This window comes from Podarcis pityusensis (genome assembly GCF_964106645.2).
Source record: "Podarcis pityusensis genome assembly, chromosome: 6".
NCBI classification, from domain to species: domain Eukaryota; kingdom Metazoa; phylum Chordata; class Lepidosauria; order Squamata; family Lacertidae; genus Podarcis; species Podarcis pityusensis.
Window position 1 is genome coordinate 45,289,997 of NC_138030.1, and position 16,532 is coordinate 45,306,528.

The window sequence follows — 16,532 nt, forward strand, 5'->3', positions numbered from 1 at the left end:
TCCAATTCAAACAACCAATCCCACATACAGTGGTACTTTGGTTCTCGAACTTAATCCATTCCGGGAGTCCGTTTGACTCCAGAAATGGTTCAGAAACTAACATGTGGCTTCTAATTGGCTGCAGGAGCTTCCTGCACTCAATCAGAAGCCGCGTCGGACATTTGGCTTCCGAAAAACGTTCGCAAATCATAACACTTACTTCCATGTTTGTGGCGTTTGGGAGCTGATTTGTTCAGGAGCCAAGCTGTTCGAGAACCAAGGTACCACTGTACCCAGAATTCTATCTTACACATTCACACGTGGGCTTCCCTCCTCATGCTTGTACACACAGTCCTACACATTTCCCTCTGTGCATCAAAACATACTATGTATACAAAATAATTTCCAATCCGCTCAATATGTTAAGTGGTATTCGAAAATGACATTCCTGCCTTTCACGGGGGTGAATTTGCCTTGAGGAGGCCTTTCCCAAGGGGAGGGGGGCTTCAACCCATGTGGACAGGAGTACCCAATGGGAAGGGGTGACCCAGCATAGTATTAAGGGCTGCTCTGCCACCTCTTCTCCCTAATTTGCACCACAGTGCCCTCCATCCCTGTACAAGGTGGGCTTATGCTACTCACCTTTTCCAAGGATGGGTAGGATTTTTATTTTTATATTTTTTTGAGGTAATCACTAATTGTCAATTGGAACTCCTCTTTTTCACCTGCTTCACCCTAATAGGGTAGCAGTTGTGTGTCCATATGGTTGATTTGGTCATTTTGCCATTCAGGGCAGACAGGTAAAGAAAATTAAGACATTTTAAAGGTAATCTTGAGGCATTGTTTGGCCAGGGCACTCTTGAATCATCGCTCACAGCATGAGGGTACTTGAGATTGCACTTACAGCCTGGTATCCACACCTTGTTGCACTCTAGACAGCAGAGCCCAGGTGCACACATTGGGTTCTCACACTGAAAGCTCACTTAAGCAGTTTTCTCTCAGACCATGACTGGGAAGCCAGAGAGTGTGCCTGTTTCCATGACTAGCTGGGTGGAGCAATGGTTTCTTCATACACATTGATTAAACCTTACCAGCCAGCACTTATCCAATTGCCTTATCCTTTTGCAGATCTTCTAATCATTATATTTAAATAAATATAACCTTTCCTTGAGTCTTCTCTCAAGGTTTGTGGCAATGCAACAATGAAACAGCGGTACAATATAAAGTAAACCAGTACAGTGGTACATCGGGTTAAGTACTTCATTCGTTCTGGAGGTCCGTTCTTAACCTGAAGCACCACTTTAGCTAATGGGGCCTCCTGCTGCCGCTGCGCCGCCAGAGCACAATTTCTGTTCTCATCCTGAAGCAAAGTTCTTAACCCAAGGTACTATTTCTGGGTTAGTGGAGTTTGTAACCTGAAATGTATGTAACCTGAAGCGTATGTAACCCGAGGTACCACTGTATTATAAAAATGTATTTCAAAAACAGGAATTCAGTAATAAGAGGGCCTTGAAGCAACCATGGATAGCTGCAGGAAAGGCATTCCATAGTGCAGGGGCAATGGTGAAAAATGCCTGTTGTTGGATCACCACCCTGTAACATTCTGTAGTGTGTTGATGCCAAAATTTCCCCAGACGATCTAAGTGCTCTGCAATACTACTCCCCTCTATTTTAGTGCCTATAATATTTTAACTGATATAACCCTGTAAGAAGAGAATGGGGAAGAAAGAGCGGAGAAAACAAGGTACCACTCCCCAGCAAGAATTGTTAGGATGCTTGAGTTTTACTCACCGAGCAGAATTTTAATCAAGCATCACATAAATAGTCTTGGTCACAAATACCTAATAAGCAGATCACAGTCCCTTGCAATGGAGCAGAAAGCAGATTGTCACATATAATAATCCTATTTGTGCCTTGACAAAGGTTCTCTCCCTCTCGTTTCTCCCCCTTCTCTCTCCTCCCCTTCCTCTCCCTCTCCTTCTCTGCAGGTAGTTAAAAGAGAAGATACCACTTTACAAGATTCTCTTAGCATTCAGGTGCAGTTGTGCACTTACAAAGCTAGCATCACATTTAAGGGAGGGAGAGAGAGGGGAGTCTGAGTGAAAGAAAGAAATAAATAAGAAAGGGGAGTTACGCAGCAATGGGAAAATATATAGAAAATGTTCAATTGGAGAGTGGAGAGATGAAAGATAAACTTGACTGAGACAGGGGAAAGCAAGGACTGTCTTCTGCAGGAAAATAGTTGTGGTAGGGGATGAAATTCTGTCATGGGGCTTCATTTCAGGGGTTTTCTAACTGGGGATCCTCACAAGGGGCATCTTTCTGTATCCTCTTCATGGTTGTGGAAAGAGTACAAGGCACTGACTTCACTGAGCTTTTAAATGTAATTATGTCTAGGGTGCCTTTCACTGCACAAAGTTTTCAGTGGCTAACCCTCTGAGGTTAGGTGGGGAGACAGTGATTGATTCAATATTACACAATAAAACGTGGTTTCCCATGCCCCTCTCCCACAAGGGTTGTAAGGCCTTGGCTCAGCCATTCTCCCAAGCTGTAGTCTCTGTCTGCTATTCCTCTCTAATGGCTCTGCAAATGTGTCAAGTCTTTGTTTTCGTTGCTCCTTGTGACTCAGCCAACAAGCCACTCTTATTCACCTACCAAGGTAATCAAGGACAACTTCATAAATACAAGCAAGTACTAAGTCTGATCTCGGCCCTTAATTCTCCTGAGAGACAAGTGGTGGGCTTTGGCTTGAGGCTGCTGTAGGGCTTTGTACAAGGATGGAACCAACATGTTTTTCTCTGAGCTGGCGGTGGCGATGAGATTCAAGGGAAGCAAACACCACTACCATTACTAATAGAGACTTCCATTCTACCTTAGTCTCTGCACCTGACAGCAATTGTCTAATCTGGAAGGTGCCTTTTTTGCTTCCTGTTTTCAAAATGCTGGGGCTGGAATATGTTGGATATGATCACACTGAAGCAGGTTACGATAATATTTTAAGCAGCAGCCAAGTGCTTTATGTAAATCACCATAATTAAGGGAGTGTATAATTATCTTGAGGCTGACAGCACAGTTGCGAGGCACAGTAGCTTACCCAGCCCAACATAGCACTTCAGTTCAGCAAATCTACTCTTCAGCGGTGCTGACCTCCTGCTTTCTTTCATATCCCCACCCCCTTTTCAAGGGCTGCTTCTTTAGCACAGGTTGCAAAGCTCTGTCAGGGTGCCTGATGTTTCTTTTGCATGGTCAGCCTATCTCCAAAAAAAGCCCATCATTGTAGTGTTGCTTCATCATCCCTTGGAGAGTTGCAGGTTGCTCAGTGACCATGAACTCTGCAGTTAGCATGTGGGGACAAAAGGAGCCAGGGAGTTATAACTCTGCATCTCATTTCCTTTGCTTCTGACTGAGTCATGTGGCATTTCCTCTTGATGTTCTGGGTTTTTCGTTTGGTGTTTTTCCCCCTCATTTTGTTTTGCCAAATGGAGGCTGCAAAGCGGAATGGGAAAGTGGTGTGCGAGCATGTGTGGGAGGGGCACACCATCATCTGCCCCCTAGCTGCCTTTCTCCCTGCAATATATAAAGAAGTGGATGCCTACGTTATTCCTCAGGGGAAGGATTTCAGCAGAAAACAGCCTGGGGAAGAAAGATTAAGAAGCCACTCTAGTCTGCAAGCCAGTCTTATATTTGAGCTTGCAACCTCTAAAAACAAAAAGCAAACAATAACAGCAGCGCTTGCCCAACCCAACAAATGAAAAACATATTGTTTGTTTGTGTGGGTGGACTCTTACACAAGACTTTGGGTTTTACCCCACTCTTTCAAGCCCACACTTTAAAAGCTCTGTGTCTGAGCATTTTGTTTTGCTTTTTGCCCTGGATCTTGCCCTGCGAAAACCTGCTGTTTAGCACTCAATTGGAGCAAACGTCAATTTGGGTTTTCTGCAGATTGCTGTTTGCTCTGATTAAGCTTTAAAGAGCAGATTTTTGCCAGGAAAGCTTGGTGGGGAGGGGCTTAATGTATAAGGGTTTATGTTTGCTCTTGGCTGCTGCCCTTGGTCAGAGCCTTGTCTGTGTTGGAATGCTGCAAGGAGACTGTGCGCTGCGGAGAGGACTGTGTATTACAACTGTATGTACTCTATAAGCTGTAGAACTGCACTGTACTGTCAGTAAAGGGACTGACCCTACCTAGAACCATCTAGTGTTTTTCTGTTCCATTGGCACTTTGCACATGCCTCAACAGGTACTTGGGCATAGAACCTTAAAATGTGGACAGGTCCTAGAAAGAGCATGTGTAGATAAGCCCTAAGTGTCACATGTAGCTTGGCCCTTAAGAAAAAAAGCGAGAAATGGACAACTTATCTCAAGTTGCTCTCATTCCATTATCCCATGTCTATGAAATAAAACAAGTGAGAGACTATTGCAGGCCAGATTTACCATCTGTTGGCTAAGATGCCATCCCAGATTGTGGCCATAAGCATTTATGGGGGGTAGGGGTGAGAGAGCTACAGAGCATCACAGCTGCTTATTTAGATGGGGCTGGGGTGTGGCAGTGCAGCAGCAGTGGGGAGGTCAGTGCTGCACCATTGCACCAGTGAGCCTTGCCTCACTCCAGTGCCATCCAATGAAGCAGCAGTAGCATCAATGTCAGGAGAATGACTTTGCTCACCAACATATGCTGCTATCGGTTATAAGCAGAGCCTTGCTGGATCAGAGTAAAGGTTCATGCAGTCCAGCATTCTGTTACCTGCAGTGGCCAACTAGATGTCTCTGGCATACCCAAAAGAATGGCATGAAGGCAATAGCCCTCTCTTGTGGCTCCAAATGCAGCCATAACCATTTCTTCTAAATGAGGAGGGAGGTTGCAAACCATAACCAAATTCCTCATTCCAATAGCAAGATCTTCTGTCTGTAAAATGACTTTTTTAAATGTCCCCGTTGGGTTCTGTTGCTCTCCTTCAGCTATTTCCCTCAGTGACCATGTCTCACTGTTGCACTCTGGTTATCAGCTGTCATCTTCTGCTTCAGAGGAGGCTGGAGGACTTGTAGTGTTCCCTAAATGCATCAGTCTTGCAACCAACTCTGGGGAGAAATCCACTGTAGAAATGTGAGAATGAAGATGGCAGAGTTTTGTTGCTGCTTGAATAACTTTCTTCATCTGCGTGGAAAGGAACTTGGGCAGGGGTAGGGAGAGGGAGAGGCAGTGATGATTTAATATGCCTTCTCCATCTCCAAAATTAATTAATGCCCGTAGAGCGTTCTGAAGATGTAAAGTGCTATATAAGTGCTTGGCAGCGCGTAAGATCCTCTGGTGCTAAATCATTCTAATGTACCATTCAGTGGGGGACAGCACAGCACTGATTAAGTTAAGAGGCTTATTTATTGCTTCATTGGTTAGGAGTTTTAAAACCAACACCCAGAAAGGGGTGGAACTGCCTCTCCACATCCCTTCCCTGTAAGACAGCTCCTTGCCTGATGGGAGATGGTGTATGAAAGCTGACCTGCAGCAAGGTTTGGACTAGGTTTGCCTTCTGACTGTCATTGTTTTGTGGGAGTTAAGGTGGACTTAAAGGACTAGTACAACAAACGCACTTAAAACAAACAGGGCTTTATATGGTTCGAAGAAGCAACAGGGAAATGCATTGAAAAGTGTGGGATGAATGAATGACTAATGGGAAGATGTCTAAACACCCTGCAAGCAAATCAAGATGAATGCTCGTTGTCATATAACCACCCTGTAAACAAATCAGAATGAATGCTCAGTAAAGACTGGACATAGGCTAGCCACTGTGTAAGCTTTGTAGAAGCAAATCAAAATGAATGCTGTAGGAACAAGTCATCTGGAGGAGCTTTAGATCTTCCTCGCTCAGCCTTAGCACTGCTGGTTGGGCTTGAGAGGGATGTTGTCCACTGTCGATATTGATGAATCCTGTTCCTATTCTTGCTGCTCTTTCCCTTGCCTTGTCACTGTTCCCCATTGGAAGAAACAATTGCTTTCCTGAGTAATGAATAGAGGTGATCTGAAACTGATGCTGCTTTCATTCCTGCCATTCTTAGATTAAGCCAAGTTGGCTTAATCCTTTTTGCTCTTCCATCTTTTCTGGAAACAAATGAACTTTGAAGCTGCTGGAGTGACTCTCCCAAGAAGAGGGTTGCAGTGTTTGGGACTTTCTAGCCTAGAGAAAAGGCTAGCAAAGAGGATTGGACAAATTCATAGAGCAGAGGGTTATCAATGGCTACTAGCCATGGTGGCAATGCTTTACCTTCACAGTTGGAAAGAGCAATGCTTCCAAATGCCAGTTGCTGGAAACCATGGGAGGGGAGAGTGCTCTTGTGCACATGTTCTTCTTGCTGTTTTCCCACAGACATCTGGTTGGCTACTGTGAAAACAGGATGCAGGATTAAATGGGCCATCAGCCTCATTGAGAAGACTGTTCTTATGTTCTGTTTGTGAGGGCACTCCCTTCGTCTTCTCCAGTGAACTTAGGTTCATATTTCATCTCTGATTTTTGTGGCCTTGGATGGGTTGCTTAAAACTCAACTTCAGTTCCACATCAGTAAAATGGAAACAGTAGCAATCTATTTCAGTAGGTTAATAAGAAAAGAGATTACTTGCTCTGAACCTTTGAGTTATAAATCTAAATATTGTCAATAATAATGTATTGTAGAGTCATTGGACTCTTGTTAAAAGGAAGCACTGGATATATATTTATTATGCACCTTAACTAATGGGCGGTGTGGTCTCCAGGAATTAGAATAAATGAATTTGCTTCTAAACATTCACCTCAACATGCTCCTCTGTGAATTTTGATAGCCAAAGTTCTTTAACTCTTTCCCACTCAAATAATCCCTTGAATTTCCTTAATATTTGTTATCTACGTTTGACAAACAATGGTATTTGAACTTAATGTTTGATACTTGATATTTTTCAGTATTTGATGGTTGACATGCAATGGTATTTAGTAGAGCATGGAATCACTGGTATATCATGTTTGATGGGTGGCATGAAGTTGGATTTAATATTAGACAGTATTTGATTATTGTAGTTCCAAAAATCTGAATAGCACCAGTTTGAGAGAGACTGCCATAGATTATTTTCAAACAATCAGAAATTATTAGTTAATTCTCTGCATCACCATTAAATGGGAAATCAAATTAATTTTATCCATTTCATAATAGTTTCATCCATTTTTAGCATAACTAATACAAATGTTTGAAATTTACCAAATATTTGAAAAAAGCACCAGATATTGCCTGTGAATTTCTCTCTCTCTCTCTCTCTCTTTTTTGTGTGTGTGTTGAAAATGTAAGTGGCTTTGAGTTGTTGCTATCTCTCAATTATTTTGGAAGACTTTAACCATCAAGTCTCATAACCTGTCAACTCTCAAATACTAATTGCAATTACTAATTGCATCTATCAAATGCTGTCAGGTAAAAAATACTATTACATCTCAACTCCCATCAGCCCCAGCCAGCATGACCACTGATAAGGGATGGTGGGAGTTGTAATTCAGAACATCTGGAGGGGCACCAGAGCTGATTGGGTAGTCTTTGGCGATCACTCGTAGCCAAGTAAGATTTTGTTCCATAAACACGGTTTTAACAGTGAGTCCATAAGGGATTGTGGAGGCCAATTCTGGATCCACACATCCTTCCACAGTGGGGCCATATGTTTCCAGGTGAGAGTTGATCACAGTGACGGTTTGCTAAGCGTGTCTTCCTCTTAGCACATTTCTCCCTTTCATCCTGAGTTCAAGCGTCTTCAAAACCCATGACACCTTTGGTAAAGGCTGTTCTCCAATTGGAGCGCTTGCAGGCCAGTGTTTCCCAGTTGTCGGTGTTGATCGGGTAGTATATATGTGCACACACATGGGGTTTCATCTTACTGCTAATCAAGTAGATTTTTCTGAAGCTGAGGCTAAATGGACACAGTTTCTCATTTTTGTGACAGCTTTTTCTTTGTGTCTCATGAACTACCAGATTGAGGGTTGATTAAGTTGACCAAAAGCATGATGACTGGCCACATGACAAAATGACTGTCTGGTTACTCCATCACATGGCCAAGTGGATTTTCAGCTAACTGTAATTTGCTGCCGATGAGTAGCGATCTTTGAGGAGAGCTTCCCTGTGCCTTTAGCAACAAGCATCACAAGCTATTGGGGAAGCAGAGGGATGTATGAGTCAGCGATGTCCATGCATGCCACTGCTGACTTGCCAGGTACACCAAGGAGGTTCACTGACATCAGTGGCCAATGTGGTTGGGCAGCCATGCTCTTGCATGGTGTAACTCAGACACCCCTCTTCTTCCACTTTTTCTTTGCCATGCCTGCTGTAAGCACTTAGTATCCTCTCTCTGTACACCACTGCTCTTCCACCCCTCCTTGCAAGCTGCCACAACTGCATACTGAACTCACTCGATGGTCAGGGTCAAATTTTGATGGTATTCAGAGAACCCTTTGACTGATGCCTAGCAACCTGACCTTCATGAAATGCAGGGAAGAGGTCATAAAGTGAGCAGGAATGTTCTGGTAGAGGTGGGGAGAAGTTGCTTGCTATTGTCTCTCCCTTCAACAAGGAGTGTTGCTGCCAAAGTGACTTGTTGATAGCTTCAGCTGCCATGTTTTATAAAAACATCTTTCTCTTCTCTCTCCCTATCCCTTGAGTTCCTGACTGCCCTTTTGAAGCCTGTCATAATTAGGCTCAAAGCGTGGGAGGAGACGAAGTTGGTGGGCGGTGACAGCTGCACCAATTAAGCAAAGATAAACCATGAAAGGAGGGGGGCGGGCAGGAGTTAAAGTAGCAGAGAGCTCTTCTGTCTGAGGTTTTGGCAATCTGAAACCTGGGTCTTAGGAGCTCTTCAGATCTCCCTTCAGTGGCTGCTCCTGGGCCTGGAATCCGTCTGGACCCTTTCCCGTCTTCCAACGTGTATCCTTTAGAGATGAGAGACCAAGGCTTTTTGTCTGTCTTCTTTTCTTCCTTCTTGGGGGATGCTCCAGCCTTCCTTTCATCTGCCATCCTCTGTAGTGGTGCCAAATTTCATGGGAGAAAATGCAGAATAGTGACGGCATTATTATTTTCTAGTGCTTCCCAAGCTCCTCTTCTGTGATCAGATCAAATGTGTTCTTTGGGGAGGGATGAAGGAGAAAGAATATCCTTTTAACGTTGGCTTTGCTGCTGTTCCCCGTCTTGTTAATCACAGCCATCACCTTCTAGCAATGAACAAGAAACCTCTTGGGATGATTCAGAAGAAATTTGGAGCCAGATGGACACTACTCCAAAGCCTGATTCTTCACCCTCTCTTTACCCATTGTCACGCTGCATACATCTTATTGCAGGTAGTGCTAAGAATCCAATAAACAGCCCGTGGAAACTGACTGGGGCTCTAGACTAAGATCTATGGGCTGAGGAGCTGAGCTCTATCTCCATTAGAAGGCTGTTCTGTTATGTCAATGTGAGCACATTTCCTTTCTCCTCTCTGATCTGGAGTTCCCATTTCAACCTCCCTTTGCAACATTCTGAGGCTTAAGGATGGAGAAGTGGCAGAGAAGACACTCATTTCCACAGTTTGTCATAGAATGAATGCTGGCTGGTTGGCACTGGGGAGAGCTTCCTAGTCCCTGCAGGCATTGTATAAGTATGAGAAGTCTCAAAGGTGCAGTGGGATGAAACGACTACCTGGTCCTCTCTCTCCAGTTGGTGCTTGTTGGTGTATTCTTGCAAACCTTAGTCTGCTCTTAAGGATTCAGAGGACACAAACAAGTACCAAGAGACTAATGTGAGGCTGCAAAGCTTTTAAAAAATGTACAAGCCAGATTGCACACTACTAGGCTGCCTCTTTTAGAATAAGAAAAAATGGAAGAGAACTGCCTGCTCCCTTTTCTCAAAAATAAGAAGCTGATGGACTTGGGAGTTTTAGTTTGCTTAATATTGATTATGAATTACTTCACCCACAATTAGTCCCTGCAACTTGTCTGCAATTTGGCAGATTCCATCCACTCTGGAGGGGCTCTTGTGCCTGTAAATCTCACCCTTTGACCAAAAGCCGGAGGATTATACAGTAGCTGTTTTTAGGTTCCTTATTATAGCAAATGGGAAACACAGAGCTTGGTTTTATCCAAAATAGCTCAGAACCTGGAGCACAGACTGAAGCAGAGGGAACCCAGAGTGACTCAGAAACAGATCTGATTTTTTTTAAACAGCATAAATATAGATCAAATGTGAATCTTGGGTCCTGTGCATGCCCCTAGTTATTATTTCATCTATAAACCAAGTATGAATTACAAGCAGCACAATACACTAGCTACATTCAGGTTTTCTTTTAGCTATCTTGAAATAAAATGTGGAGGGGGCACAGGTTTGCCCCTACCTCCAACATCACTGTTTTCTGTACCCCACCTTTCCTATATTGAGGCCAGAATGGAAATTATTCATGCTTTTGGCTGAATGAACTTATAGGACTCCCCATGCATTGGAACCCAACACAATCAGGGCTTCTGATTGCAAGAAGATTCTTCATCCAAATATATGATCTTGCTGCTTGAAATGCAAAAGTTGGGAGGAGAGAGAGAGTAGCAATGGGGGATGCTGAGGGTGGGAGTGGCATAATGACGCATGCCATCTTCACATATTACATCAACATAGTTAAAACAGTGTCTGAATGAGGCCACTGTGGCCACACAGACTTAGATAGCTATAGGGGAGAAGTGACCATGCAACTAGAAGTATTCAAACAGTTTTGATGACCGTTGATCGCCTGGCAAAACAGGCCATCCCATTTTAAAATAGAACAATGGCTTCCCTCTCCACTGGGTGATTGGTTGCTATAAAAATGTTTCAACATTTCTGGTTGGTTATGCTCTGCCCTTGTGTATGGATGTCTAGAAAAGTGTTCTGCTTTGGCTCTTTGGTGGTTCCCAATAATGATTCAGACACTTTCTAATTTGTGGTGCTCATCCCTTGAGAAGGACTGCAGCTTAGAGGCACACCACATGCTTTGGATGCAGAAGTTCCCATATTCAATCACTGACAGCTTCAAGTAAGGCTGGGAAGGACCTAGCCTGGAAGCCTGGAGAGCCACTGCCATTCAATGTCAACAATACTGAGTTAGAAGGACCACATCCTATGTTCTTTCCAAAAGCTGTGACATGACTTAACATGAATCCAGTAAGATACTGGGGACTGCTTGTCCCTAGCCCAGTTATTAATCTCTGAGTCTTTGCTTTCAAAGAACAACAAATGTTCTTCCCATGGGACAGTCCATTAGAGACCTGATGCTCAAATACTAGTATGGGGTTTATGGATTTCTAGAATGGATTATCCAGTTTGACATTGTGAGATCTCCCTCTCTCTCTTTCTCTCTCCCCACCCTCACAGATTCCTCAGATAAGCTATGCTTCCACCGCCCCTGACCTGAGTGACAACAGCAGATATGACTTCTTTTCCCGTGTCGTCCCCTCAGACACCTACCAAGCCCAGGCCATGGTGGATATTGTCAAAGCATTCAAGTGGAATTATGTTTCGACCTTAGCCTCTGAAGGCAGCTATGGTGAGAGTGGAGTGGAGGCCTTCATCCAGAAATCCAGAGAGAATGGTAGGTAAACTGCTGTTCCTATAAAGAGATGATGTATGGGATAGAGATAATATACTGAACCATGGGGAAAGGATAGCTGCTCCTATTGCTGTGGAATGAGATATGGGCTACAGTGCTAAAAAAAACCATGGATAATAGGGTATCTTGAGTGTTGATGGATTTATCTTTTAACTTATATGTGAGTCTTGGAAGCCAGAAAAGATTGTTACAAATCTTCACTGTAGCACATCTATATATCCGTTGTGTTGAAGGTAACAGTTGAGTGAATAATGGGTCCCCATTGGCTACATTGTTTAGAAAGTGATAATCTCTGAAGGAGACAAGAAAGTTATTGCTATTGGTTGATGTTGCTGAAAATGTTCTTCAGGAGGTTCATTCTTCATGAAGTGCAAACAATGCTGTCAATGAGGCAGATGTGATGGTGATGACCAGCTTTCAAAGAATCATTAAGAAACTGAGTGTGTGCTGGATTTCATGCTACAGTCCAGTTAGGAGAACATGTTGCCTTTAAATGTTTTAACTGCAGCAGCAGAAAAAGTGATTGCTATAAGGAGGTCACAGAGAAGGGATGTGGCCATGGAGAATTTTAATGTTTTATGTTCTTGTAAACTGTTTAGAGGTTTGTTTGTTTTTTAAATCAAACATTACATAAGTTTTGTTAAATAAATAAATGTGCATGAATTGTCCATGTCCGGTGAGAAGACTGTATATTTTGTGTTGCTAAGTGTTCAGAGTTCCAATATGTGGAAAGGCAGAAATACCTGTGGAAATAAAGAGACATGTTTTGTACATCCTGAGCTTAGAGGCCATTTTTCTTTTACTACTGCTATACAGTGGTACCTCAGGTTACAAACACCTCGGGTTACAAACACTTCGAGTTACAGACTTCCCTAACCCGGAAGTAGTACCTTGGGTTAAGAACTTTACCTCAGGATGAGAACAGAAATCACATGGTGGTGGCAGCGGGAGGCCCCATTAGCTAAAGTGGTACCTCAGCTTAAGAATGGTTTCAGATTACTCCGGAATGAATTAAGTTTGTAACCAGAGGTACCACTGTATTAGTGTGCAGCATACCATGAGGCAGCAAGACTAAGCTACAGTTATGCAAGTAGTAGTTAAGTGTCAGAATGGAAAGTGTGGGGCTGTCTGCTAAGGTCTACTCATTGATAAAGCTCCACCCATCACTGTGTCAGTGATGGTCCATTACAAATTACTGTACACACCCTGTTTCCAACCTTGGACAGTGAGGCTGTTTCATTCACAATCCTAGCCAACCAAGTGGGGTTCCTAGTGCACACAATGTAATCTATGAAGCAAAGTCCCAGCTCTTTCTTTCCTTTGATTGAATGAGAAGCTCAACGGAGAGAATAGTAACTGTTAAACATAGTAAAGGTTCAAATCAAATGTGGAGCCTGTAAGATTGCCACCACATTTGTCCTATCTCTGTTCTTCTGCCTTTAACAGCAACCTGAGAAGCAGAAATAGAGAAGGTAACTCCCATCATCTCCACTTGCCAGAAAAAGCTTTGCTGTGTTTCAGACTGCTGTAAAATCACAGGAGCAAGGGCCAACAATACAAATAGTTGAAACTCAACCTGTGATACAAACTTATGAGAGAGATGCTGAAATGCTAATTTCCTTAGCTGGAAGCAATCCTTGGTAGTTTGCTTTCAGCTTGGTGTACGTGTTGCTTGCCCTTCTCTCTCCATCTGCCAGACTTGCCAGTAGAGGTACATTTTCCAACCTGGAGCCAAAGCCTCTGTGTTTATGTGTTTATACAGCACATCAAGCTCATTGTAATTGCTTATTTTCAAGGACCACATAGTGTCCAAATGTTAGACATTGGTAATACCCTGCAGATATAATCCTGCTATAAATCTCGCCTAAGCCCTTTTAATTGCACAGCCTGGGCTGAATTCATTATTGCTACTGTTTGCAGAGGCATGGCAGTTTTCAGGGCATTGCAGAGAGACAGGGAAGGACTCTAGGATTTGGCCCAGACATCCTCTATAAGAAGGCGTGGGTTGCACAAAAAGTGCTTGCAGAAGGCAAAATGGTGCAGGCATTTCCCCCAAGAAAGGTGGAACAAACGTTCTCAAGGTGTGACTCAGTCCTCCGTAGGGAGCCATGGCAGTTGCCAGGGGCAGGTATGAGTGACACTACTCTGAATGTGTGACTTTGCTGAGCCAGGAAGCAGAATGGGCCATATCTTCTCTCCATATGCAATGAGCATAAAGCCTGACATCCATCTATTCCATTCATTGCAGGGACAGTAAGTGCTGGAAGACAAGGGAGTACCTAGCAGTTACAGCCAGATGGGTTCTTTTTATACATCTAGTTGCCACACACACACACACACACACACACACACACCTCATTTTTTTAAAAACGCCAAAACACAAAAAATGTTTATACTGAGTCAAAAGTTAGTGTTACTGGGGAAGCCTTTGTTTTTAAATCACATACAGTGGTACCTCGGGTTACATACACTTCAGGTTACAGACTCTGCTAACCCAGAAATAGTGCTTCAGGTTAAGAACTTTGCTTCAGGATGAGAACAGAAATCGTGCTCCGGCGGCGCGGCAGCAGCGGGAGGCCCCATTAGCTAAAGTGGTGCTTCAGGTTAAGAAAGTTTCAGGTTAAGTACGGACCTCCTGAACGAATTAAGTACTTAACCCGAGGTACCACTGTATAAAGGTAAAGGTAAAGGTACCCCTGCCCGTACGGGCCAGTCGTGTCCGACTCTAGGGTTGTGCGCCCATCTCACTTAAGAGGCCGGGGGCCAGCGCTGTCCGCAGACACTTCCGGGTCACGTGGCCAGCGTGACAAGCTGCATTTGGCAAGCCAACGCAGCACACGGAATGCCGTTTACCTTCCCTCTAGTAAGCGGTCCCTATTTATCTACTTGCACCCGGGGGTGCTTTCAAACTGCTAGGTTGGCAGGCGCTGGGACTGAGCAACGGGAGCGCACCCCGCCGCGGGGATTCGAACCGCCAACCTGACGATCGGCAAGTCCTAGGTGCTGAGGTTGTAGCCACAGCGCCACCTCAATAGCTGTTTGCCTGACACAGGAAGCTCCCTTCTGGCTACATTTGGGACTTTCTGAATTAATTTTGATGATAATGCTCACTGCTCTGAAAGCCAGGGACTCAAGTCTCACCATTCTTTGATTGAAAGTAGAGTCAACTTATTCCTAAAGACTAGGAGGGCTATAAGGAAGACATAATGGAGAAGAATACAATGCTCAACTGCAAGCATAGCAGTCCCTCTCTTAAGCAGGAATGGGCAGCCATATTTTCTAGTAGGAATGTGGTCCTCCTTCATTATCTCCAGTTCTCCAGACTTCCTAGAACTCTTGAAAATCTGTGCATGTGGACTTTCTTCTTATCCCAGCCACTGTGGGCTATTCAAAATGATGAGAGTGTAAAAGACTGCTGAGATGAGTTTTTGGTGGGTGTGATTACTTGCAGCACCGGTAGATGGCACTTCAGTCTTTGCTGCATAATTCCTATGATTTGCATTGTGGGATGAATAAGACTTGTTTCTGGGCATCTCAAGCAGCTTCTGCAATGCCAGCTTAATGTCATGGATGATAATTCAGTGGGAATCCCAAGCATATATTTGCTGGGACATAGGATGGCCACCTGATAATGGACAGAAACTTTGGCAGGCAGAAATTAACAGGTGAGACTTCTCCCACCGTCCTGCCAGGGGACGTTTTAGGTAGTGTTGACTTCTGCCTGTTTTGCAGGTACAGAATCTTTGTCTACAAAAAGTGGGTGTCTGCTGTGGGCAACACAGCCAGTGAGTCTTCCATGCCATATGTTTGCTAGTCCCTCGATGTTCCCTCCCAGCTCACTATGTGTAAGATAAAAGAGAATCCTGCTTGCCACAGCAGGCTGGGGAAGGAAGGTTGGTGCAGAAACTGGCAGAGCAATGTGACAAGAGGTGCAGTGGCTGGATCCACTCTCACTGCTTTGAAATATTTAACAGTATAGGCAAGATTTCTGGGTGTCGATTTGGCAGCCCTAGGTGGACACTGTGTGCAACCTAAATTAGCCCATGACTGTCCCTTTATCCTCTGCTGCTCAGAGATATAGTTTCACTATTGCATACAGTTTTAGGAGGTGTGTGAAAATTCTGCTGCATCTACAGAAGCTTTCTGTTATGAAAGAGTCTTCTGGTTCTTTATGATGCCATGTGAAAGAACTCCTCACACCTCTTTAGGTTTAGGATATATCCAGATGGAAGGGGAACTGATGTGCACACCCAGCTACTGCAGCTGTCAGAACTATCAGAAGATAGAATCAGGATTCAAGATGACCTTAAAATGATTGGAGAACTGGCCCAAACTAACAAAATTAATTTCAATAGGAACAAATGTAAGGTTCTACATTTAGGCAGAAAGAACCAGATTCACAAATATAGGACAGAGGACAGCTGGCTTGACAGCAGTATATCTAAATTGGATCTAGGGGTCTTAGTAGACCACAAGCTTAACACGAGTCAACAGTGTGATGCAGCAGCAGTGGAAAAATAATAATTAAAAAACAACTAGCTGCATCAACAATGCTATTCTAGGCTGCATCAACAAAAGCATAGTAAGAGGGAAATAATAGTACCACTCCACTCTGCTTTGGTCAGAACCCACCTAGAGTACTGTGTCCAGTTCTGGGCACCACAGTTTAAGAAGGGTATTGACAAGCTGGAACATGTGCAACCAAGATGATCAAGGGTCTGGAAACTAAGCCTTATGAAGAATGGTTGAGGGAGTTGGGCATGCTTAGCCTGGAGAAGAGGAAACAGAGAGTAGCTATGATAGACATCTTCAAATATCTGAACAGTGGTCACATGGATGATGGAGCAAGCTTGTTTCCTCTGCTCCAAAAGTCCATAAAGCACCCAATGAATTCAAATTACAAGAAAGGGGATTCCAAAGCAAGAACTTTTTGGTGGTAAGAGCTACAGTG

General features: G+C 43.8%; 1 protein-coding gene across 2 annotated transcripts in view; it reads left to right on the forward strand.

The window, feature by feature from the left end:
* Positions 1-16,532, forward strand: part of GRM4 (glutamate metabotropic receptor 4) — a 296,392-nt gene that overhangs the window by 113,586 nt on the left and 166,274 nt on the right. For both annotated transcript variants that reach the window (XM_081010048.1, XM_081010049.1), the window contains exon 3: positions 11,347-11,563. In XM_081010048.1, coding sequence (XP_080866174.1) covers positions 11,347-11,563 — 217 coding nt within the window. The remainder of the gene's footprint in view (positions 1-11,346; positions 11,564-16,532) is intronic.